Source organism: Rana temporaria, chromosome 3 (genome assembly GCF_905171775.1).
Source record: "Rana temporaria chromosome 3, aRanTem1.1, whole genome shotgun sequence".
Classification (NCBI taxonomy): Eukaryota; Metazoa; Chordata; class Amphibia; order Anura; family Ranidae; genus Rana; species Rana temporaria.
This window is the reverse complement of record NC_053491.1, coordinates 335,330,121-335,354,123: the sequence shown is the minus strand read 5'-3', so window position 1 is coordinate 335,354,123 and position 24,003 is coordinate 335,330,121. Positions and strand designations below refer to the sequence as shown.

Here is a 24,003-nt window from a genome sequence, read left to right as displayed (position 1 = left end):
TGTAACACAGAAAGGTAAGGGTGGTACGTTGGGTCGCCCACTCCTTTGGAATGGCATGGCACTGATTCAGGCACCACACCGCATCACACTAGCAGTGTATCACACTACAAAGGAATGGTATAATAGGTAACCCTGCGCTGCTAATAGAAAAAAGTGGAGCTGCTAACATTGCTAGTTGAAAGAAGCAAAAAGTGAAAATATGTGGGTAAAAGTGTAGCGCTTGAACAAATATATTGTATAATGATATACTAATATTAAAATAAAATTGTAAAAAACAATACTAATAACAAACCAGACATGAAGTGTCCAGTGAAATCTCACAAAAGTGAAAAATAATGTACAGAAATACACCATGTGATATAATGTCCATATATGACTGTGAGTGACAAAGCATCCACCATGTGTCACAGATATATTGTAACTCAAACGTTGAAGTGATGACGTGTTATGACACGAAACGCGTCGGGAAGACTCCATTGCCGCCTCATCTTTATTTATATATATATATATATTTGTTCAAGAGCTACACTTTTACCCACATATCACACTACAAAGCACAGATTTAAACAGTCTGATTAAATATGCATTGCGGTTCATCGGTAGGCCCTGCTTGAAATGCTCAAAATACAGCAGATTAATGTATGTTCAGTAACTCGCTGGACCAGTGCAAACAGGTGTTTCAAGCAGACCATTCTAAAGACAAATATGGGAGCTGCCATTGCTGACCTCCTGTTGAAAATGCTAATTGCTAGGCTGTCATATAGATCCACTAGCGTCAGTGATTTGTGACTCTATGTCAAATCAGGACGTAAGAGTAAAGGCAAGAGTCCTTATCAGCATACTTGTTATGGATTAAAGCCTTAGGTTATTGAGACAGAAGGAATAGCATGACAACCAGGCAAATAGCATTTGTAAATTTAGAACAATGGCAGCTCTATCAGAAAATATTTTTGTAATGTTTATATTGAATAATTTGTGCTGTGTATATAAAATTTGCCCAATCTGCATCATTTCAAAGTATTTGTATCTTTTGTAGGACCTGGTGGCCGATCTGAAGTCAGAGGTATCTGGAACCTTGGCCAAACTGATCCTGGGACTCATGATGACACCAGCTGAGTTTGATGCTAAGCAGTTAAACAAAGCCATTTCAGTAAATATATTTCTTTACTTTTCTTTGAGCACTATTGATTCATTTTTTCTTTACTATATAATTAAGCCTTCAAAGATAATGCAAGGATCAAAAAGTAGGGATACATCTAAATGTGCAAGAGCTAAATGAAAAAAACGTATTGGTTCTTAACAATAAAGCCCATTGCCCCCACCCACACTTTTGTGTATGTTCTAGTTAACCTTAAAGTGGTCGTAAAGGTAGAAGTTTTTTTTACCTTAATGCATTCTCTGCATTAGCGTGAAAAAAACTTCTGTATCAGCTCCCCCCCCCCCCCCTAATTACTTATCTGAGACTGATCTCAACCCAACTGCTCTCTCTCTCCTCACTGGACATAGAGGCATCAGCAGGAGTCATTGTCAATCAAATCCTGAGGAGGGAGCAGAGGGCTGAGCCGTACTGTGTGTGTCTATAGACTTGCACACAATTCAGCTCAGGGTCAAGCCTGCACTTGTGCCCCCATAGCATGCAGCTTGCTATGGGGACACGCTGAAGGGAGAAGGAGCCAGAAGGAGGATCAGGGCTGCTCTGTGCAAAACCATTTCAGATAAGTATAACATCTTTATTATTGAGAAAAAAAATTACCTTTAGAATCACTTTAACATTAAACTATGTACCAGATCCTGGACTTCCATTACTTGACACCAGGCTGATGATCTCATAGCACCTTTTTGTGGGAGGTATGTCTACTAGTTGGAAAAGTAATAAGGGTAGCACCATAATCAATGGGTTTTCTTATACTGTACTGTATGCCCACATTCAAGACCACTAAGGTTCATTGAATGGAACCCCATCATCTCTTAAATGATGACATTGATATGTTTTAATCTTGCTAGCCTCTTCACAATAATATGGCCCTGCACAGTATCCAGTTGCCTTGTGTCGCCTTTTTTCCTTGTTGCCTTTTGCATGTGTAAGGCCTTGTACATACGACCGAGGAACTCGTCGTAAATGAAACATCGTTTTCCTCGACGAGTTCCTTGTCAGGCTTGTGGAGAAACTTGACAAGCTTGCTTTGCGTACACACTGTAAAGACAAAATCTCCTCGTTCTCAAACGCGGTGACGTACAACACATAGGACGGCAGGGGAAGTTCGATTCCACTGGCACAACCCTTGGGGCTGCTTTTGCTAATCTCATGTTACTGCGTGTTAAGTAAAAGTTTGGTAAGAGACAATTTGCACTTTTCAGACTGTTACAGCGTGACAAATGTGCTATCTCCATTACAAACGCTACTTTTACCGAAGGTGCGCTCCCGTCTAATACTTTATTCTGAGCATGCGTGGATTTCTTAGCATACACATGAAGTGTTTCTCGTCGAAAACCAGCCCGACGAGGAACACGACGAGGAAATTGAGACTCCCGTCGAGGAAAAAGGGGACCTGTTCTCTTTTTTTCTCGTCGAGTTCCTCGGCAGTTTCCTCGATGAAAAACATACACACACCCGTTTTCCTCGGCAAAAAAGCTCTGCCACCAAGTTTCTTGATGGATTCTGTCGGGGAAAACGGTTGTGTGTACGAGGTCTAACTCTCCCTAACGTTTGGTTTTAGAAGAACATTCGACCATGAGAGTTAAACATTCACTAATCAAGAAACAGGTACAACAATGTAGGCTAAGAACATTCAACCAGCAGAGAAAATAACGAGGGAGAGTTCTGCACTGTGTACAGTCTATGGAGAATCTTGTGTGGACGGCTGAACAAATGGGTGTTCGGCTGACTGAGCATGAAGCAAACATTTAGCAGTGCCGTATGGCAGCTTCCTCCTGGTTGTTAGGGAGCCAGCACCCGCCAGCAACCTAACAACCAGTGACACATCCCCGCCCAGCACATTCAGCTATCAGCTGGGAATTCCTGTGCAACAGCGGGGATAGGGTAAAACAAAAAAAAAATAATCAAAACGGCATGGGCTCTCCCCAAAAATCCATACCAGACGCTTTGAGTTTCAGCCAATCAAATCCCTTGACGTCAGCCTGGCATGGTCAACCGATATGGTCATTCACATGTCAGATATCAGGAGACTGTCAGGTGACTGCTCTGCAAATTCTCAAATGATTGTGCTGGTATGTACAAAAATGTTTCCTGCGGTGGGGGACTTTTTTTGGAAAAGACACATGACATATGTTTTTCTAAATGTTTCAGCTATGTCAGAATTTAGGTCATTATTTTTCTTCTTTGGTAGACAAATCTCAAAACAATAACAGTTAACATGTTTATTTATCTGCAGGGGGCCGGCACAGATGAGAAAGTCTTAATTGAGATCTTAGCTACAAGGAACAACCAGGAGCTCCAAGCTATTAATCAAGCTTATCAAGAAGGTGAGCCAAAAAAAAACATATAAGTTTAATTAATTCATAAGATTGATTCCAGAAGGGTGAAGATGACACTCCGATTTAAACACTGTTTATGCTTTCCATAATGCTTTCCTATGTCATACATGGCCATAATTTTTTGGCACAAAGTAGTGTAATTTAAAAAAATAAATAAATAAAAACTTCTAACCTGGATCTTAGGGCCAGATTCTCGTACCTTTGCAGCGGCGCAACGTAACCCGTTTACGTTACACCGCCGCAAGTTTTCAGTGTAAGTGCCTGATCCACAAAGCACTTACCTGTAAACTTGCGGCGGTGTATCGTAAACACGTCCGGCGCAAGCCCGCCCAATTCAAATGGGGCGTGTACCATTTAAATTAGGCGCGCTCCCGCGCCGGACGTACTGCGCATGCTCAGTTTGGAAATTCCCACCGTGCTTTGCGCGATGTGACGTCATTTTTTAGAACGGCGACGTGCGTAGCGTCCATTCGTATTCCCGGACGTCTTACGCCAAAACAAAAAAAAATTAAAAGTCGACCTGGGAACGACGGCCATACTTTAGCATGGCTCGACTAAAGTTAAGCCATGTTAAAGCAGGTGTAAATTTGCGACGGGAAAAAATAACTAGCGACGACGTAACGAACGCGAAAACCGTCGTGGATTGCCGTAAATGCTCATTAGCATACCCGACGCAGGAAAACGACGCAAATTCCACCCAGCGCCGGCCGAGGTACTGCATCCTAAGATCCGACGGTGTAAGTCAATTACACCTGTCGGATCTTAGGGCTATCTATGCGGAACTGATTCTATGAATCAGTCGCATAGATACTCTGAGAGATACGACGGCGTATCAGAGATACGCCGTCGTATCTCTTCTGTGAATCTGGCACTTAGGGCCAGAGTCACAGTCCGGCGGCGCAGCATAACGTAACCCGTTTACGTTACACCGCCGCAAATTTTCCGATTTAGTGCCCGATCCACAAAGCACTTACCTGGAAATTTGCGGCGGTGTATCGTAAACAGGTCCGGCGCAAGGCGGCCCAATTCAAATGGGGCGGGTACCATTTAAATTAGGCGCGCTCCCGGACGTACTGCGCATGCTCCCGTCGCAAATTTCCCGACGTGCTTTGCGCGAAATTACGACGTGCCAACGTTTTGTGAATCGCGACGTGAAAAAAAGACTTGCGCCGGGAAAAAGAAAAAATAAAAAAAAATTCAAAAGCGACGCGGGAAAGACGGCCATACTTTAACATGGTGGAGTACTTTTACACAATGTTAAAGGTGCCCTATCTTTGCGACGGAAATCTAACACTCGCAACGACGTAACAACGGGAAAAATCTTTGTGGATCGCCGTAACTCCTAATTTGCATACCCGACGCTGTATTACGACGCGAACTCCCCCCAGCGGCGGCCGCGGTATTGCATCCTAAGATCTGACAGTGTAAAACAATTACACCTGTCGGATCTTCTGGCTATCTATGCGTAACTGATTCTATGAATCAGTCGCATAGATAGAACAACAGATACGATGGCGTATCAGGAGATACGCCGTCGTATCTGCTCTGTGAATCTGGCCCTTAGTTCTTAGAGCCTAACCCCAACCTTTCCTTTAGTCTTTAGTCTGTATAGAATCCTCTTCTGTACTAAAATAGTTTACTGTTAATTTCATTGCACTGTAAGCTTCTTGCAATGTGCGTTGGCAGGGCTGGTGCTAGACTATTTGGCGCCCTAGGTAGTACCAGATACTTTCAAAAAGAAAACACTTCAATATTTTAAAAAACAGTATTATATTAAAAAAGAATATGCTTTGCAGTCCAAGTCCAACTACTGATAACTTTTGGGGGGGGTAACATCCTTAACTCTCAAGGGACTGGGACTTGTAGTCCTTCATTAGTTGGGGGTGCGGAGTCCCATCCTCAGCTCTGAGAGGTTCAGGCTGGGACTTTCAGTCCTTTATTTGAGGGGGGGGGGTCACATTCCCAAAAGTGATGGACTACAAGTCCCAGCATGGACCCCCTGAGATGGAAGGATGTGAACCTCCCCCAAAAGTGGAGGACTACAAGTCCCATCATGAAACCTTGAGATCTAAGGGTGTGACCAGCCCAAATGTGAAGGACTACAAGTCCCAGCAAAAACCCTTGAGATCTAAGAATGTGACCCCTTATATCTCAGGGGCTCATAATGGGACTTGTAGTCCTTTACAAGCTGGGGGGTAGTTGCATCCTCAACTATGAGAGGCTCATGCTGGGATCTGTAGTCCTTCACTTTTGAGGGGGTTCATTCCCCAAAGGTGAAGGGTTACATGTTTCAGCATGAATCCCTGAGATCTAAGGATGTGACCTCCTTCTCATATCCCTCTGTGGGTGTTATCTGTTCTCCAGCAGCAGCTCAGCTGCCATCCTTTCTGTATGGGTCTCTGCCCAGCTCCCTCATGACATGTAGTTCCATCCCCAGCACCTGGCCTTACCTCAGACTGCTGAGACTCTGAAATGCAGTTCCCTTCCGTCTGAGCAGGGGGCCGCCGCCGCAGAGGCTGGAGGATGTGGGTGGAGCTAATTACTAGGAGGAAGAGGTGGAAGTTACATCCTCCTCCAACCTCCGCTCTGAATGCTGGGACCTGCATTAGGTGACGTCACAGGTTGCTAGATGCCAGGCAGTCCTGCAATCAGGCAGTGGGAAGTAGCAGCCAGCGTGGAAGAAGAGTAATGGGACATTAATACTGTGAATGAAACGCTGCTGCGGCAGCCTTTTTTTTGGGGCATTACAGCTGCCTGGGTGCAATTGCCACCCTGCCTCCCAGCCCAATCCACCCCTGCCTCTGCCCCCTCCCCCTGTCCTGACCCTGGGGAAACCAATGGCCGTGGGTCCTAGGCGGCTGCCTAGTTCGCCTAGCAGTAGCACTCAGAGTATGCTTTATTTCCTGGCTAATGGACATCCAGCATCATCTAGCCATTTCAATCCCAGCTCTCAGCCTTATTGTCCCTGGCCCTGCTCTTTGATTTATTGAATCTCAGCTCTTTTAATCATGGAATCTCAGCATCATATGTAAGTATTACCTAGTCCTCCAGACTTGCCATCCATCTATCCAGATATTTTGCTATTCATATAACTCTTGCCAAGAACCTTTGCATTGATTTCATCATGGCTCACGTCCCTGGAAAAGAGGGCATGGTGCTCTGATGTTTTCAAGAAGCTATGTACAGTACAACAACTTGCTGCCCTGAACTCTCCCCCTCACCCAGCCATAATATGTTTGCATTGCATAGAGAAGCATGTCTAGGGTTTAAAATAAGGTATATTGTGCAATGAAAATGGAAAGGTTTATTGAAATATTTAATTAGCAGGCATGAAGGGGGGGGGGGGGGTATGCGAAAGAAAGAGCTTGGGAGGCAAAAAATTGTCAGATTCAACTTAAAGCCATCAGGGCCACCCAAACAATGCTTTATTTAAAGTCTAAACAGGACAGACAGTAGATCTGTTTACAAGTATTAAGCAGAGAGGTTGACATTGGAACAACCATCTTGAACTGTCCTGATTTAGCCTAAACCAGGGTGTGCATAGAAAGTATCTGGCGATGCTTACACCAAAATATGTTGATGGATTTGGAAATTCTGTTTCTATATATACACCTATTCAAAGAAAGTTACCTGAAGTTACTGTACAAAGTCAAGCCTACTCCTTTAAGGAAAGTACAACGTATATTAAGGAAATACAAGGTCAAGTTTTCTTATAAAATGTGAACTTTTTAGAGACTTTTAGGGGGATTTTTGGAAAGATGATAAGGTCTGGTAAAGACTAGAAAATAAATATACTGTGTACACTTACAAGCAATGTCATATTAAATCCCAGGACCTCAAGAAATAATGGCCATGACTAGTGGAGACTTTTCCTGCAAAATCTTGGACACCAGCCAGGCTAGCATCTAGTGGAGATTAAACAGAGATAGCACAGGTCAAGGCCAAACAAAATAAACGCATAATGTGACTGCCTGAAACAAATTTACTCACAGCTTATATTATTAAGGGTACAGTCCAGCCAAGACATACTATTTAAAGCTGAACTCCAGACACATATAGAAGGCACAAAGTAAGGGAGAAGGATAGTGTAAGAGAGAGGGTTATATACCCTGTCAGTTTATTTGTTGCCATCTGTGTCCCATTTAGGAGATTTCAGGGGAAATCCTAGTCTCTAATCCCCTCCCAGGTCATCTTTCTCCTACCAGAGATCAGTATATGGCTCAGGGACAGGCGGGCAGGGTTATTATTAACATACCTGGCTCCTCCACGCTGTCACTGTCCCGGGCGGCCACTGTCAGTTCCTCTCCCACTCTTATGGACTGTCATGTCTCTCCCTCCACCTGCATCTTCCGAGGCTCCCTCGCAGTCTTGAAGAATGAAGAACAGAGCAGGGATGCACAGGCATTACAAGCTGGACACCACACGCACACCTGGCAGCAGGAACTGTATAGGATCGATGGCATATAGAGAAACTCCTGCAGCCGCTGAATGCCTGTGGGAGGGAGAAGAGGAGAAGCAGGCATTCAGTGGCTGCAGGAGGAAATGGAGGACATCAGTTCCTCTATATGCCGCCGATCCTATGCAGGTGTACAGAGGGGCCGCACGGGCCCCCTGGAGTAAGGGGCCGGGTTGCAATTGCGACCTCTGCAACCCTTGTAGGTACGCCCCTGCCTATAAATGCTACTGAACTGCAGCAAAAAATAATTAAAATCAGGTCTCCTGCCCCACCAGTCAGGGATGTGCTGTGTTGCAGTGCTGTGTAAATCTTAGGAGTGGATGGGCAGAAAACAAATCTTTTGGTCGGTAAAGCAGCTGGTATATATTTTATTTTGTTTGCCTAGAGTTCAGCTTTAAATTATATATAAACACATTTTTTACTGTTAGGCTTCATTTCCACTGGCGTTTTTACAGCCACTGTTGTTAGGCTTTTTTACAGCTTAAAAACGCCTGTCCATGTTTATTTTGTAAAAAAAAAAAAAAAAATTTTTGGGAGCTGCAGCTTTAAAAATGCCGCGGTCGCGTTTTGAGCGTTTTTGAGCGTTTTTGCGCGTTTTTGAGCGTTTTTTAACGTCTGGCGTTTTAACAGCTCTACTCTGGAGCTTCAGAACGCCCTGGTCCTGCGTTTTTTTTACAGCTCAAAAACGCCTATGCCATTTGCAGCTCAAAAACGTCTGTGGGCATGATGCCATAGAATAACATGGACAGGCGTTTTTAAGCTGTAAAAAACGCTCAGAAAAGTGGCTGTAAAAACGCCAGTGGAAATGAAGCCTTAAGGCTTCAATTAAAGGCATAAATGGGGGATGTAATCATAAGCTGGCAATGTAACCCATCAAAAAAGCTGGTATAATGAAAGATATCAACAAGGCATAAAGTGGGTTTACCCTGTAAGAGAATCCCTGCACTTATGAGGATTGAGCATATTTGAGTTCATAAACCATTCCTACAATTATTCAAAACAAAAGGATTCGCCCTGGGACTTTAAATGAAGTGGGTAACGTTTCCGCCAGTAAAAATAACAGTAATTAATAGTATATAATTTATTCAAGTAAAATTGTTTACATGTGTAAAGTAAAATTGTTACATACATAACACCAACAATTGCCAATTGAAAAGATACATGAACAATAAATATTAACACACAAGTATAATATTGGACAGAGTACACGGGCATCGTACTACCCGACCAGACTAGATCCAGCTCGCTCTTCAGGGGTGTGTAACACTGTACCTAGGATGAAAATGTATATATGTTTGGCAATATGGCACAGTATTTGTTGTAAAGGCACAGGGTAGATGGGGTTGTAGGCCCCCATACTCAGCACTGAGCTTGACCATGCCTGCAGGTGTGCGGCCCCAAGACAGCAGCAGCAGGTGCCTCACCCGGGAGCTACAATTATGAACACTTAAATACACCCAACCCATTTTACTAGAGGTACTCAAGGCTTAGAAGCCTAATAAAATATATGTACATATTCACATGGTAGAAGCCTGATTCATAAATTGACTGACGTTGAAAATATCCTCCAATGTCTGTTTAGTCGATTCTTAGACTAAGTCAACAGAATAATGTACAATATACTGGAAAACAAATAAATATACTTGCACTGAAAGTGAAACAAGTGGAAACATTTTTGAAATAACAAATAAAATAATAATTGCAGCTGCTGTACACAAAGTGCTATTCACTTGAATGAATAAAAATAAAATAATTACAGCGCTCACAATAGTGTATGGATTGAAGAAAACTTCCAAGAATAACAATAAAAATAAAAATGAAAATAAAAAACACCAATCAAATAATCATGTTGAAATATTGCAAAACGTCCCAAATAAAGGTGCTTATGTGCTCCAATTCTCATAAAGTGCAATAGTGCTCCAAACCCCTCCTGTGTCGCCACTCACCAGAAGAAATGGACCTCTAGCTTTTCAGTCTAGGGGTCATATGAGCTGTAAAGCTGGCCAGGAATGGTGACTCACAGAAGGTCCAATGGAGATCTTCCCCAACGTAATAATCACAAGTTGGTAAATGCACCAAAAATAAAAAGGAACTAATAGTGAAGCACAGTAAGGCTGGTGTTTTTTGTGCAAAATACAGGTTGCTACTTACAGGACAGAGATGTAAAATTTGCATATAATAATGCAGGGATAAAATTCAGGAGGGGTGTGTGCCATTCCACAGAGTGGAAGTTTGGAGCACTATTGCACTTTCTGTATGAGGATTGTAGCACATAAGCACCTTTATTTGGAAAGTTTTTCAATATTTCAACATGATTATTTGGTTGGTGTTTTTTTATTTTCATTGTTATTCTTGGAAGTTTTTTTCAATCCATGCACTATTGCGAGCGCTGTAATGTAAAATATAGACTGATTTTGTCATGCTTCTAGCCAAATGTACAAAGATGTCACGTATGAAGTTAATGAAGAGGCCTTGGTGGAAACTAAAATGTTGTCAACATACAAAAAAAAGGGGAAAGTGAATTGGAAGGGGGTGGGAAAACACAAAACTAGGGATGATCAGAGGGGGAGAAGTAGATAGAGGAAAAGAAAACTATAAAAAAAAAAAAAGGGGGGAAAAAATAATAATAGAGGACAAGATACACAAGGAAGGCGCTCACATTGGCCACATCCGTAATGGTAGGAATATAGAAAAATACCCATTCAAAAGAGTGGTCAAAATCGGACTTTAAGGCTCGTGGAAGTATAAAAAAATATATTTTATTACATAAATTTATAAAATATACATTAACAATGGTATAATGGAATGCAACTCGTTACAATCACAATACAACCATCCGGAACAAAAGAATCGTTAATGAATCCTATTGAAGTCGCCTACGCGTTTCACCGTGGGGCTTCCTCAGGACGAAATGAACAGGATTATTGCTACTATGTAGCTATAGTTTTCACAATCTGATACACAGCGGTGGATATATCCATCCAGGATAGCTCCAAGGATAGATGAAATATCTACCAATGATAGGAGATAGTATAAAAATCGCGTTTAAAGATCGATGATCAATGGTCCAGGCCAACTGTGTCTATGGTGACATGAGCGAATAGGCACTTCAATCCCTAGACAAAGGAGGCGTATCAGGGGTAGAGGTACAGGTAACCGAATCCCTTGAAGGTCCACTAAGGGACGTAAAGCTGGGGCAAAGGACAGCTCATGGATGCAAACATAAGGTTGTCCAACATTAAAGGAATAACATCTCCTGTATGGCAGAGATCATCTGGCAACACACTTTGTGTACATGTAACGTCCGTGTATGCCCCAGGGTCACAGCCAGGCCTATTCGCTCATGTCACCATAGACACAGTTGGCCTGGACCATTGATCATCGATCTTTAAACGCGATTTTTATACTATCTCCTATCATTGGTAGATATTTCATCTATCCTTGGAGCTATCCTGGATGGATATATCCACCGCTGTGTATCAGATTGTGAAAACTATAGCTACATAGTAGCAATAATCCTGTTCATTTCGTCCTGAGGAAGCCCCACGGTGAAACGCGTAGGCTACTTCAATAGGATTCATTCACGATTCTTTTGTTCCGGATGGTTGTATTGTGATTGTAACGAGTTGCATTCCATTATACCATTGTTAATGTATATTTTGTAAATTTATGTAATAAAATATATTCTTTTATACTTCCACGTGCCTTAAAGTCCGATTTTGCCCACTCTTTTGAACGGGTATTGTTCTATATTGTTGTCAACATACAGTACTGTGTGGATATTTTAAGTTAGGTGTTTTAGTCACGTGGTAATAGAATTTCCAGCAAACTTAACGCTTTTATATTCTTTCTTAACCCAGCTTACCGCCAGCCATTGGAAGATGCTATAAGCTCCGACACATCGGGACACTTCAAGAGGATCCTTGTTTCATTGGCTTCGGTTGGTTACTTATTTACCAAGTACAGGATAACCATATTTATGGAAATCTTCAGTATATATGTATGAGGTTTGTCCAGAAAGCCCCCAGCCATGTCTTATGAAAAATACAGACATTAATTTAGGAAACATTGTACTTAGGACAATGACGCCTCAGTCCCCTTCAAAGACACGACTTCCATTGGGACAACTGGGCCTTAGTTTCTAGATCATAGCTGTAGACCCACGATTCATCACCAGTTATGACCTTCTTGAGGAAATCTGGTTCATTGGTAGCATAGGTGTACGCAGCCTATTGCATTAGTTTGTTCACCCCAAACCTCCAACACATATGGGTTTGACATAATTACCGGCCTCTTTCCCGCTCTCCAGTCTGAAACAATGGGGAGAAGGGGGAGCAAGGGAGCACATGGGGGACCCAGACAACAGAAGGAAATGGAACAGGGAAAGGAGGGGTGACATATATTAGTACAGATCCCTTATATTTTCCTCTTGTGGCAGCTGAATGTTGACAAACGGGAGAGGATGAGAAGCCTACTTTCAGCTGCTGCAGGAGCAAAATACAGACCAGTTCCACAAAATTCCACCCCACCATTCTGAGGGTCGGCAAGGAAGAATTGTGGTTTACCTATCACCTGCCCACCAATGACAGGTTGCCAACCTCAGGATTAGGGTGTGCCCAGGCACATCCCTTGCGCATGCCTATGATTGGTAGTAGTTTTAAGCAAGTCATTAGCAATTGCAGCACAATGTTCCTTCTGCTCTGGTAGCAGAATCCAAGGAATGTATAATGCACATTTCATGCCAAGATCCTGCGTCAAAATCTCGGGCACATTTTGTGACCTTGTAATTTTCGACATGTCTGGGTGTAATATCTATAAATAATAATAAAAGATATCTTGGACACAATGGTTTTTGGAATCCCCAGATCTGCTTCTAGTTCTCGCACTTTCAGTCACCGATCTTTGTTGATTACAGTCTGCGCACTTTCAACATTCTCAGGGGGTTCTGCTTGTTGCAGGCCTCCCAGAATGTGGATCACTTTCAATTGATTCCTGACCATCTTTGAAGCATTTTTGTAACACTTTTTCTGCTTAACTAATTGCGTCATCCCCAAAAGCCTTCTGAATCATCCGAACAGAGTCCATGGAGAAATGTTCAAGCTTAATGCAAAATTTGATGCCGATTCATTGTTCTATTCGCAGTAATTTTTAATACGATGGCCACAAAGTACACATGCTCCGTCAACAACATCAATTGTCCTCACTGACTAGTACAATGAAGTGATCATTGTCATTAACAAGTCATTGTTCACTCATGCACATTCCAGTCCCCTCTCTTTGGCTGCCAGGTTATATCGATGTCACACAAACTCGTTATATTCACAATGGCGGGACATTTTCTGGACAGACCTCGTATGTTATATATATATAGTGTGTGTATGAGAGTATATTAGTCCCTTCCTTGAATAGCTTGTGAACAAATGTACACAGTCATGGGGCACTATACAGGTTAACATAATGTCTGGGTATTATCATAGGACCTTACATCTGATTGATTGCTATAGCTGTGCCCAATGAATCATACTAATAAAGCCTATGTGTATTTCTGTCGCTTGTTAGGCAAACCGCGAGGAGGATGGTGAAGACCTTGACAAAGCCATAGATGATGCTAAGGTAAATAGTATGACATTTTATTTTTCATAGCCAACAGGACAGAAGCAATGATGCATTTTTCTTCAACCTTCACTTGAGTATAAAAAAAAACTAATAATATTAACCACTTGACCTTCAGAAGGTTTTACCCCCTTCATGACCAGGACATTTTAATCATTGTTTTTATTAATTGTATTCAATTATAAAGAATAACAGTAGGCGCACCAGATCTGTCCATGCCTAAATTGACAGTACAGCCAAATACAAAGCCTTTTATGGTGCCAAAGAAAAAGGAAACAACAACAATGACTAAACTTAATAAGTGTGAACAAATTAATAGAGAGGTCCAGGTAGGATCAACATGGATGGCAGTGTCAGACATGGACGAGCAAACTTCTGGACAATAGTACATTATGGCATGTGTGCATGAAAATAGGAAAGGGAGGCAAGGACCCCGCAGGAGAAAGAAGAGCAAGAGGAGGAGAAAACAAGAGAGAGAAGGGGGGGGCAAGGGGGACATCAACTCAGGGTCATCAGGGGTGTTGGTCACAGGTGCCCATCGCTAGCTGGGGGAAGTACAGGGAATGCATACATAAGCCAAGATTCCTAAACTTTAAGAAACTTGGCATAAGAGCCCTTGAGGATACTAGACATTTGTTTATTAAGCATTAAAGCAGCCATGCCCTGGAAAGAGATCTTTTTTTTTTCCAGGCCTAAGCAACTGTTCACTTAGCCGACAGAAATAGGTAGGATGCAAATTTTTATTGATGAGCATATAGGTCCAGGATGGGGCAATGTAGTAAAGCAAATTTAGCATCCTTTCAAATAGTCAGAAGGAACAGAGTGGGCAACAAGCTCACATGCCCATTTGTCTGTGAACAAATGTCAGCATTGGCACCCTGACCAGTCTGTGGCTATACACAAGAAACTCAGAGGCACTGTGTGTTCAAACACCTTTCTTTTTGGAACCAGCATTAACTTATTAGCAATTTGAGCTACAGTTGCTCTTCTATTGGATTGGACTACAAAGGCCAGCCTTCACTCCCCACGTGCATCAATGAGTCTTGGCTGCCCATGATCCTTTCTGTTGTTCACCGGATTTCCTTCCATGGACCATTTTTGGAAAGTACTGGCCACTACAGACTGGGAACATCTCACAAGAGCTACAGTTCTGAAGTTGCTCTGACCCAGTCATCTAGCTATTACAATTTGGCTCTTGTCAAAGTCACTCAAATCCTTAAGCCTCGTACACACGACCGGTTTTCTCAGCAAAAAACAGCAAGAAAACTGCTTCTTGCCGAGATTACCATTCGTGTGTACGAGGCTTTCAGGTTTCTCGTCAGGAAGTCTGGCCAGAATCTCGACGAGAAAAAAAGAGAACCCGCTCTTTTTTTTCTCGTCGAGATTCTTGTCGGCCTGTTTCCCGACGAGAAACCCGAGAGTGTGTATACTTACCTGTCGCCGTGGAAACCCGCGCATGCTCGAAATGACTTTGACGCATGTGCGGTAGCTTCCACGAAATAAGTAGGGTGAAGCAAGATGGCGGCGGCGGCATTGAATGTGATGAGCGCATGCTCGTCGTACGCGATGACGTCACCACGTTTTTTTTTTCAAGAGAACCGCGGTTCTTTTGAAACAAAAGTCTGTACACTCGGGCGGCAAGAGTTTCTTGCCAAGAATCTCGTCAGGGAAAACAAAGTTTTTTTCCTAATGAGATTCTTGCCCGTGTGTACAGGGCCTTACACTTGCCCATTTCATTTGCTTTCAAAACATCAACTTCAGGAACAACATGCTGATTTCACATGCTGCGTAATATATCCCACCCACGTTCAGGTGCCACCGTACCAAGATATTTAATGTTATTTACTTTACCTGTTAGTGGTCATAATGTTATAACTGATCTGTGTATATCTCACATACAGTATTGTATGCAATGCAAAAAAGCTGCGGTGGAATGTGTCCTCTTTAGTGAAATATAGTCAGGTGAAGGAAAACGAAGGGCCAATTCACACCAATTATGTTTCAGTAATGCGCAGCATTCTAATGCCGCGTACACATGATCGGAATTTTCGATGGGAAATTCCGACCGTGTTTATTCCCCATCGGAGAAATTCCATCGGAATTCCAATAAATTCCATCGGAATTCCAATAAATTCCATCGGAGTTTAAATATAGAACATGTTCTAATGTGCTTTTGGCCGGGCAAAAGACAGATCGTGTGTATGTGGCATAATGCATTTCCAGAACGCATTTTTACTGCAATGCACTGCAGCACAGCACAGCACAACACATATATTCATATTCAGACTGGCTACAGTCTATTCAATTGAAAGGAGCTGTCGAATGCATCACACCACAGTGCGCATCGAAAAGCAAAAATGCTTGCACTCCAGTGAAGGAATAGATTGGCACATTTGGGCTTGTTCAGTTTTTATTCTTAATACTTGATCCTTAAAGCTGATCTGTGAGAAAACAAGGTTTGCGAATTTGCTGCATTACACCTAATGATGAGGGTCCCATTCGTGTATGCTGCTGTGTTAGGTTACATCATCTCAACACTGCTGTAAGAGCCAGTGAACGATAGTGGGTCACTTGCAGCGAATACAGTGAACGATAGTGGGTCACTTGCACTCCACCTTCCCTTAATTCTTTTTTCACAGAATCAGGGGTGTATTCAGGTTTTGTGCTTCCCCAGGCCTGACTAAACTCGTGCACCCCCTAATTTAAATGTGACCCACCCCTTCCTGTCAAGGCCACATCCCTTGCGGTTTAAGACCCACCCTGAAATTTTCAAGTGGATTCCCTTAATTTGCACAGATTTCCTCTCACTTCCTGTTTGACTATGGGACATGAAATGAAGGGAAATCTCTGCAATGGGACAGGGATGGTAAAAAATTAGAAGCAACGCTGCACAGCCCCCCCCCCCCCCCACAGTTGCAGAATGCCAACCGCCCGCAAACTGGAAGCAGTAAGGCTGATTTATGGGGGCGCAAAACTAATTTGCCCAACAGTGTAGCGCAAGCCGGCGGGGACACTGTCGGTGCTGCCCCCCTGCAAAGTGCTGCCCTAGGCCTGGGCCTTGTTGGCCTAGGCCAGAAAACAGCATTGCACAGAATACAAATTGTTCTGTGATGGGACAAGGGAAGATTTTGACATTCATCCATACTCATCTCTCAGCACACTTTGTATTTCTGTGAAAAAATACAAGATATTTTGTGAATGGAGGAGGTAGAGTGTGAGCAAACCAAAATCGTTCACTGTATGCAGTGTCTTAGAGCTGGGACTGGTTCAGCAGTGGTGTCAGGATGAATGAAAGTTAGGCCTCGTACACACGATAGGTTAAACAGAGGACAGCGGCCTGATGGACCGTTTTCATCGGTCAAAACCGATTGTGTGTGGGCCCCATAGGTTATTTAACCATCGGTTAAAAAAAAAAGCCAACTTGCTTTAAATTTAAATCGGTTAAAAATCCACGCATGCTCAGAATCAAGTCGACACTTGCTTGGAAGCATTGAAGCATTCTCCTAAAAAGTTCACCAAAATATTAATAATGAAAAACAAATAAAGGTATACTTATCTCATTAATAGCATGTTCTACAAAATAGCAGGTGCTCTTTAGGTCCCCTACTTTTACATTATTCCTTTAGAGTCCTTTTCTGGGAATTTGTAATCTCGTAAGGTGAAACCTTCTTCCTGCATCTAAGCATGCCTTAATTATCATTCTTTCTCTTGTCCATAGATCATTGCTTCAGTCCTGGTGAGTAATACTGTAATCATATTGCTTCCATTCTGCCCTTTGTATGCCATTTTTTTACATTTGTGTTGATAAAGTCATTATACATTGTGAAAAAAATAAATAAATCAATGTTTCTACCTGTTTATGTAGGAAATAGGAAAAAGCAAAGATCTTTTGGGATGATTGAAGTAAAGTCTAAATATGATCCCTCATCATACACATAACTGGTAGATAGTGGTGAAGGAGACAACAGTTATGATGCTTTTGGATGCCCACTCCTTAATAAACACCAGTAGCCTTCAGCCTTAAATCCACTTGTTCCTGCAACCCAACCAAAGCCAGGTTTTACTGGGAGAATGTTACTAAAGAGATTGTCACCTTGCTCATTCTGGTCAAAGTTAGAGGCCACTAATAGGTCTGCCTTCCCACCCCATTGACCACTGATACTCACCTCTCCAGTGATCCCCCATCTATTTTTTCTCTCTCACAGTTGAACCAAAAATGGGCAGTTTCTGCTGGTATCAGAGCCTAGAGGGACATCACCCACGCAGTCAAGTGAGGGCTAGAGGTTTAACGCTAGGTCCAATCACTATCACTTGAGTGTAGTTTATATGATCCTTCATACCTTGTAGCACTAGCTATTTTTGCCAGCTGAAATAGAGGGTGGCGTAGCAGCGGTTCCCCGAATAGGCGAGTATCAGTGGGCCAAGGGCCTTTTTGCAGACCATGATTGGGCAAAGTGACAGTGTCTCTGTAAAGTGCGTCTTTCAGGGAAGAAACCTCTGTAAAGGTTCCTCTGTTGACCGCAATCTGAAAATAGTAGAAGGTTTCCCTGTAGGGCGGGGATATGCAATTAGCGGACCTCCAGATGTTGCAGAACTACAAATCCCATGAGGCATAGCAAGACTCTGACAGCCACAAGCATAACACTCAGAGGCAGAAGCATGATGGGACTTGTAGTTTTGCAACAGCTGGAGGTCCGCTAATTGCATATCCCTGCTGTAGGGGAACTATTAAGGGGACTTTACTGGTACCAATGGAAAACACATGAAATAAAAAAAAAAAAAAACACATTGGCAAGAGTGGAACTGGGGTGGGGTTTTCCATGTTTACCTGCATCCAGTTGGAAGGTGGCCAGTAGATATGGGCCGCTTATGAAGGCAGGCTATTCCCTGACTGGTTGGCGATTCATGTGTCAACAGACAAAGGGCTTAGTAGTTATTATCAGCCCTGAACTGTGTTTATGGTTTTTCCTGCATTCTCAGAATGTTAACACCTTGCCTTTAACCATGATGCGTTTTTGACTGTTTTCGCATCTGGATGGTTGAACAATCATATTACGGCGTATTCTCCTGGTATTTCTTGGATTTATGGTGAAGTGGCTGTACAGTTTGGCATACTTACCTTATATGGGCCAGGGGACTGCCGATTGCAGTCTTTTATTTTTTTCTTTAAGGGCATGTTTTATGAAGCACATGAAGGGTCCAGAAGAAGCAATTTTGTAAAAAGCGTTGACCTCTATGCATTTGTTCTGAAGATATATGTATGCATTTCTACAAATTCCTTGTGATGTGGAAGAAGCAACTGTATATGGAACAATATGATCCCTTAATTTTTTTCTTTACATTTTGTAAATAAAGGTATCTGCTTGTTTTCTATTGGTAGCAGTAAAGTCCCTTTCATAGTTCCCCAACAAGGAAACTTTCTATCTAGCTATACTTGGGATGTAGTACTTACGTCAGCAGCACATATATTTTCTCTCTGAAAATGCTGGTGTGGTCATGTTTAGCTTCAGTACTTTAGAATAACAGATCTAGAACAAACAAGCAGCACATGAAAGTTGAAGCAAGACTAAATTTGGTGTCTATATATATGGGGGGAGTGACTTAGAAAGTATTAAAGACAAAGTAGTAACATGACCACCAAGCAACTAGGATTTTTGGGGTGATCTGTATTCATACTTTAGGGGAGTCTTCATATTTCTTTCTGGGTTTACTGTGCTTTGTCAACGCAAAGAAAAGCAACAAGTTGGTTTCAAAGGATAACTATAATAATAGTTATCATATCTGTGTCCCCTATTTAACAGAAATGTTTCACAATATAATTGCTGGTATAACATTTGCCATTATACTGACCCTCCTATGTGCGTTTCTCTTTCTATTCTTTGTGGCTTGCTGTTTGGCCTTGTAGGAAGTAGCAGATTCAGCATCCGGCGACTCTTCCTCCTTAGAAACCCGTTTTATGACCATCCTGTGTACTCGCAGCTACCCACATCTCAGAAGAGGTGAGCGTTGACCCAGCTAATTGTCTGATGCATGCAAGCTGGCCCCTGTTTCCTTTGCTGGATTTTACCTTCATCATAAAACTGAACTCCCATAAAACACCTACATGAATGATTGAATTACACGTATAATAACTAACCTATCTACCAAAGGATCTGGAATTCTGAACATTAGCTTTTGTAGTTCATCCACCTCTGCTAGACAGCACAGTCAGGTGACACCACTTGTTCTGTTTGGCCTGGTTCCCCCTGGTACTACAAATGCTCCAATATTGAGAGCACATGTCGCATGATGTGTATAAATCAATGGTTCCCTATGATAGTCATCTTAACTGGTCCGACACAAATCAGTTCGACTTTGTAAAGGATTCCTGCAGTACTTTGGTCCGACTTTGATCCTACTTCAGCCCATTAAATATCATTGACGTTGGATCAAAGTCGGATCATCATCTGAACTGGTCCGACTTTGGCATGTGACTTGTGCTCAGAGGATCTTAAAGGGGAACCCCATGCCAAAAAAAAAGCGTAGCGTGCCCCCTTCAAGACCATACCAGACCCTTTGTTCTGGTATGGATTGTAAGCATAACCTCCACACCATAAAACCGGCGTGGGTTCCCCACAAAATCCATACCAGACCCCTATTCGAGCATGCAGCACGGCAGCTCAGGAAAGAGGGTGGGGATGAGCGAGCGCCCAGCGTCTCTTCTCCTTCCGATTTCTTCTCCCTCCAGCGATGTCTTCATCCTCTGGTTCTTCTCCCTCCACTGATGACATCTCCCTCTGGTTCTTCTTTTTCAGCAGGGAAAGGGAAGTTGGTCAGAGTTGATAGGAAGATGTATGGAGCCAGATACAGGGCAATCTTAGAAGAAACCCTGTTATGCCCTGTACACACGACCGGTTTTCCTGACATGCCAAAACCCAACGTTTTTCCAGACGTGATTCCTCTCAAGCCTGCCTTGCATACACACATTCAGTCAAAAAAATGCTCGACCAAAGCGCGGTGACGTCCAACACGTACGACGGCACTATAAAGTGGATGTTCCATTCAAATGGCACCACCCTTTGGTCTGCTTTTGCTGATCCTCGTGTTAGTAAAAGTTTGGTGAGAGAAGATTTGCGCTTTTCAGTCTTTGTGCTTTTCAGTCCGTTACAGCGTGAGGAATGTGATATCTCCATTACGAACGCTAGTTTTACCAGAACGAGCGCTCCCGTCTCATACTTGATTCTGACCATGCGCGTTTTTTTCCCCTCTGAAAAGCAACGAGAAAAGGACTGACGGGAAACATGACGGGAAAGTGTAGAACAGGTTTGAATTTTTTTGCGGGCAGTTTTCTCGTCGGGAAAACTGCTGTGGAGCATTCACACAACCGTTTTTCCCGACCAATCTAAAAAATGGCAGTTTTCTCGTCGGGAAAACAGGTCATGTGTACGAGGCATAGGTCTGCAAAAGACTGGGGCGGAGGTTCACCTTCCAGCAGGACAACGACCCTAAACATACAGCCAGATCTACAATGGAATGGAATAGATCAAAGCATATTCATGTGTTAGAATGGCCCAGTCAAAGCCCAGACCTAAATCCAATTGAGAATCTGTGGCAAGACTTGAAAATTGCTGTTCAGCCGCTCTCCATCCAATCTGACAGAGCTTGAGCTATTTTGCAAAGAAGAATGGGCAAAATAATTACTCTCTAGATGTGCAAAGCTGGCAGAGACAAAAAGACTTGCAGCTGTAATTTCAGCGAAAGCTGGTTCTACAAAGTATTGACTCAGGGGGGACTTAATACAAAGGCACGCCACACTTTTCACATATTTATTTGTAAAAGATTTGGAAAAACATTTATCATTTTCCTTCTACTTCACAATTATGTACCACCTTATGTTGGTCTATCATATAAAGTCCCAATAAAATACATTTATGTTTTTGGTTGTAACATGACAAAATGTGGAAAATTTCAAGGGGTGTGAATACTTTTTCAAGGCACTGTATTTAGTTGCACGTGAAATACATTTCATTATTTTAAAAGGAATACACAGCTGCACTGAAAATCAGAACAAAACTGAGTGCAGATAGAAGGGGGCTTAGTGACCCAAATTTGTTCTGATGGATATGTACCAGGCTAAGTTATTGACAGATAGGATATGCCCTATAAACAGACTTTTTACTTAAAAAGGAAAGTCTGCTTTTTTGTTTGTTTGTTTGTTTTTTAAGTCAGCAGCTACAAATAATGTAGGGGTTGACTTTTACAAATCAGTTACTTACCAGTGCCCAGGGTTTAACACTGTTTTCCCCCAGTCGGGAGTCCTAAAAATCCCTGGCCAATCAGGTCTCAGGACTCGCTTCCTGTTTGGCCAGGAGGAGAAGCAGGAAGTCATTGGCGAATATTAATTTTCTAATGTCACACAACTGTGTGGGCTCAGGGCACAGTGCTCTGTGCCCCGAGCCCACCCTTTTTTTTAAGCCAATTAGAGCCTCAAGCTCTAATCATGTGCTTAAAAAAAAACCAATGAAATCCATGCATCCAGCGCCCTGCAGGTAGATTAAGGCCCGGGCACATGGATTAGGGGGGTGGTGTCCCTAATGGAGCGGCCGCCACTGCATATCATGCTGCTCCCTGGTAGCTGCATCAAAAGTTATGGAGTGATGAAGAGGCTGGAGGAGCTGGGCCATCACAGAGAGTAAATTTAAATTCTCAGAGGAGGAGAGGTCTATGACAAGCAAGAAAAGAGGGGGCTGTGCTAGGGAAACTTCTGGATCTCATTAACTGCTTCTAGTTTTAGGCTGTGTTGGTAGTGTGTTTTAACATTGTATTTTCAATTGACCCTCTGTCTCTCTACTACAGTCTTCCAGGAGTTTATCAAGCAGACCAACCATGACATTGAGAATACCATTAAGAAAGAAATGTCAGGCGATGTCAAAGATGCCTTTGTAGCTATTGGTGAGTATTGGCAACAAGATGCACAGCAATGAGATGCTACCCTTAAAGGTGTATATTTAGCCAAAGCCTTTTAGCTTTAGAGTATAAAGGTCTTGGAACCCTTATCAAGTTTTTGTGTCTTCAATAGGTAGAGAGATTCACCCTCTCGATACGTCCTGTCACAAAGGCATACATTGATAGGAAATCCAAAATTTTACAGATGTCACCAGAAAAAGAGAGGTCAAATCTTCAATTGGGGACATCTGTTCTATTTACAACTGTCTGAGAGGGAACGTCCACTCACTTTGTAGAGATTTCTGATCACTTCCTGTCATGTCCCCAGGTCAGGGGACCAAAGGGAAATCTCCTCAATAGGACAAATGGAGCAAAAAAAAATTCAAAATGTATTCATGGATTTTACTCTTTTTCTACTGTATCCAAAAATAACTATAGGCAATAAACCTTAATTTAACAAAATATACAAAACTAAATAGGATTTATGTGATATTTTTACAATTTCCTTTACGTAAATTTGCAGCTATAAAAACTTTCCCTTTTTCTTGCTGTCCTTTAAAGGTGTAGTAAAGCCCCATTGTTTATTTTTACCTACAGGTAAGCCTAAAATAAAGCTTACCTGTAGGTACATTAAATATATGTTAAACGTGCACCATTTCGGAGATATTTACTATAACAGCAGCTGGTGATGTCACATGCACACTGCACTCTCAATGGATGGTGTACCACAGCCGTGACTCCCACACACATGACGTCATCATGGCTTGGCCATTCAAACTGCCGAAGCCCGCACACCCAGAAGGCTAACCTGATGAAGACGGAAGCCCTGACCAGAAAAAGAAGGAAGCAGTGACAGCTTTCCACTGGAGGGCTTCATTCTAAGGGAGGTCTTTCGTAATGTGCTATTATTTTGCAGGGGAAACTTTTTTGGGGAATTTTATTTTCGCTTTAAATGTGAACTTTTGAGTTGTTTATACAGAGGAAAAGCAAATGTTCAAACTAACAGCATTCATTTAGATTTGCATTTCCTTTATTCTCTTGCTGGTTCTGTTTGGCCCCATGTGCAAAGAAAACTACTTGGAACTTCTGGGTATGGGGAAAGCACAGACTCGCTTTTCGCCCCTTTCCGCATTATAGCGCTCATGTTTTGTGATTGTCTGCTCAGTCACCTAGGGCTATCAAATGGGGCATATATAAAACATCAATGTAAAAAGTTATGAAATAAAAAAATATATATAGAAAATACACTTGATTCCAAACCATTATAGTTTCTTTTGATTTACTATAATGGTAAATTACAGGAAACTAGTATATATACTGTAATGGTTCAGTGAGGATCTTTTCAGGTGTTGCACCATGTCTAGGGATATATTTTACAAAGTAAGTTGCTACAGTGTTTTTGCAATGTGTTATCTCTTGTGTAAATTGCTTTAGTGCCTGTTCACACTACAGCGACATGAAAGTCGTCACGACTTTGCGAGGCAACTTGAGGCAACTTCAAGACAACTTCAAGT

The 24,003-nt window shown here is 42.4% G+C and overlaps 1 protein-coding gene across 2 annotated transcripts in view; it reads left to right on the top strand.

Annotated features, from left to right (window-relative positions):
- Positions 1-24,003, top strand: part of ANXA6 (annexin A6) — a 133,565-nt gene that overhangs the window by 90,081 nt on the left and 19,481 nt on the right. The window contains exons 17-23 of one of the 2 annotated variants that reach the window (XM_040345050.1): positions 1,037-1,150; positions 3,393-3,483; positions 11,812-11,891; positions 13,511-13,564; positions 17,283-17,300; positions 19,470-19,563; positions 22,400-22,495. In XM_040345050.1, the coding sequence (XP_040200984.1) occupies positions 1,037-1,150; positions 3,393-3,483; positions 11,812-11,891; positions 13,511-13,564; positions 17,283-17,300; positions 19,470-19,563; positions 22,400-22,495 (547 nt within the window). The remainder of the gene's footprint in view (positions 1-1,036; positions 1,151-3,392; positions 3,484-11,811; positions 11,892-13,510; positions 13,565-17,282; positions 17,301-19,469; positions 19,564-22,399; positions 22,496-24,003) is intronic. The other variant, XM_040345051.1, reaches the window with a different exon arrangement.